This window comes from Monopterus albus, unplaced genomic scaffold (genome assembly GCF_001952655.1).
Source record: "Monopterus albus unplaced genomic scaffold, M_albus_1.0 scaffold54.1, whole genome shotgun sequence".
Lineage (NCBI taxonomy): Eukaryota > Metazoa > Chordata > Actinopteri > Synbranchiformes > Synbranchidae > Monopterus > Monopterus albus.
In genome coordinates this window covers 1,796,644-1,799,343 of record NW_018127934.1, presented here as the reverse complement: position 1 = coordinate 1,799,343, position 2,700 = coordinate 1,796,644, and the positions used below count along the sequence as shown (strand labels likewise).

At 35.9% G+C, this 2,700-nt stretch overlaps 1 protein-coding gene across 1 annotated transcript in view; it reads left to right on the top strand.

Moving 5' to 3' along the window:
- Positions 1–105: 105 nt before the first annotated feature.
- Positions 106–2,700, top strand: part of LOC109961322 (mucin-2-like) — an 11,818-nt gene continuing 9,223 nt past the window's right edge. The window contains exons 1-5 of the mRNA XM_020602030.1: positions 106–213; positions 688–752; positions 1,037–1,185; positions 1,327–1,386; positions 2,619–2,694. Coding sequence (XP_020457686.1) covers positions 106–213; positions 688–752; positions 1,037–1,185; positions 1,327–1,386; positions 2,619–2,694 — 458 coding nt within the window. The remainder of the gene's footprint in view (positions 214–687; positions 753–1,036; positions 1,186–1,326; positions 1,387–2,618; positions 2,695–2,700) is intronic.

Sequence of the window (2,700 nt, the reverse complement as noted above, 5' to 3'; positions counted from 1 at the left end):
AATGGTACTGCCGGCCCTAATGTTCCCGCCTCTTCAACTGCAGCTCCTAACAGTACACCTGGCCCTAATGCTCCTGCCACTCCAACTAGAGCTGTCCCACCAAGAATGCCAATAGTTCAGTTGGGATTCAAGTTGGAACAAACCTTTAAAGCTGAACTTGCAAACACTACCTCACCAGAGTTCATGGAATTAAGTAACAAAGTAACCGCACAGGTAAGTTCAGATGTTTTGTATTGTTTTATTGCTTTTTCTTTAGTTTCTTCTCTTTCTCTTTATTTAATTGTTTTTTACATCTTTCTAGAATTAAATTCTAAATAGGCCTGTAGTGGAGATGAGTTGTCAAAACACTATAGCATGTTTCATATACATATATATATATTTAAGAAGTATGAATATAACAGTGTTGTATTTTAAATACACAATGGAAGACATAGGCATATCAGAATAATTTAATGGGAGTTTTAACACATGACCTACAAACAGTTTAAAAAAAAAACATGGCTAATGACAGAAGAAATTGTCATTGTTGAACAGAAGAAATTCAGATATTCAACTTATTTTTCAACAGCAGTGAACTTCTATGAAAAAACTAAATGCAATAAGAGAAAAAAGATGTAATTGTGGCTTATCAACTTCCCTCTGACGTATTTACAAATGTAATAATTTTTTAACTAAATTCCTTCACAGCTTGACCGGGTCTATTCAGAAAAGTATGGAAACAGCTTCAATCGAACTATCGTCAGAAGTTTCAGGTATGAAACATTTCTTTTCCTTTTTCACATTTTAAAAAGTTTGTACTTTTTACTAATGTATTAATTTTTTTCATGCTATTCAGATAAAAAGAGAATGGATGTTGTAATTTATTTTGATACTTTTGGCTGTTTATTATCCTATGATTTTATCATAGGTATTTATGAGTTATTAGTTTATTTTATTCATAATAATATCAGTTATCCTTGTCATGAGTCAAACAATAATGGTTACAATAGCCAAATAAGGTTATAGAATTTTTTTAAAAATGACTTTTTTGTTACAGACAAGGATCCATTGAGGTACAAGCTGACCTGATATTCAACAATGAGTCTACAACACCAAATGCCAGTTCTGTGGTTCAAACTTTGGTGGTTGCTGCTTCTGGTCCAGATTTTAACCTCACTGTCAACACATCATCTATTAATGCATCTGGTAGGGTTTTATTTCATTATCATATATTCATCAAATGTCAAACTTTGTAATATTGTTATACTTCATTTAATTTTATATGTAAGGTATGTTAATATATTCTAAAGAAAATACAATCAAGTGTTTGATTTTCATTATTTACAGTTGTGTTGCCTCCCACTGAACTCCCACCCACTGCTGCAGCATCAACACCTCCTTCACCAGGTATTATCATCAGAAATGCTCATGAGTCACTTTTTGCAAGTCCAGGTCAAGTCTCAAGTCCCTTATGGTTGTAATGAATGTTCTTTCATCTGCTTTATGCCATCCACACTGCTAAGAACACTCCATTGCTATATCTAAAGAATTCAAAGTGTATACTGCATCATCAACACTCTGTTATCTGAACTACAGGCATACAATATCAACATCGATTAGATGTTTGATTATATGGTATATAAAGCCTAGCACTAGAGAATTAAAAATTTCTGAAGAAATTTTAGGTGTGTGAGCCGATCGCTACCACTACCTCCCCTCAGCTACTGGGCCACGTGGTATCATGACTGAGCTGTAGGTCGGACTTACATAACACAGCTGCACAAGGCTTGTCCACATGTGATGAAATAAGACCCAGTGACAGAATGTTGAGATATTATGTAAAGAATGATCTGGAATTTGGCTGAATTGAGATATAATACAACACAAGACATAAAAGTCCTAGAGCAAAGCAAGTGGCAGAGAAAAACAAGAACAGAGATAAATAAATAACAGAGAGAGACAGAGACAGAAATGGAGTGACAATGTACTGTATGTCAAAAGTAATAATCATACACGAGTTTCTTAAACAGTATGAACAAGGAGGACCTGCATTCATGTCTTTCCTGCAGTTATAATGTTTCAAACATAAAGTGCACCTGTACTGCCCCCAAGATGTGAAAGTGAACACAATTTTACAGGCCCACTCAGAGTGTGGTCCTGGACCTAGGATCCAATTTTGGTTGTTTTTGGATATTTTAGTGGAGAGTTATAGTATGACATCTTTTGACCCGGCCCACTCATCTTTGGCAGGCAAAAGCAGGAGAATGGTAAGGAGAACGAGTGGTACCATTGTTTCCTGAGTACTCCAAATAGAGGCTATACTAGGATTGGTGAAGATTGGATGAAGTATAGGGAGTGAAAAAAGCATTTTACAAAAAATTCAATCTAGTAGACAGAAGTGGGCGTTCCCAATGGCAACAACCTTCGAAAGCGTCAAAGAAATCCATAGAAAAAATAAACTTTTTTTCTAGGCTCATGAGTTATTAATGAAAATGTAAATAGATCACATAAATGCCTATAACTGACCACCAGGTGGTGCAATACAGTTCATGTTTTCATAGTCAGTGTGCCTTGTCACAAGGCAGACATGTACCAAGTTTGATGTTATTATCCTGTCAATTTCACATTGTCACCAATAGCCAACACCACCACTCCTCCTGTCAATGCCACTTCGCCACCAGCCAACGCCACCACTCCTCCTGTCAATGCCACTTCGCCACC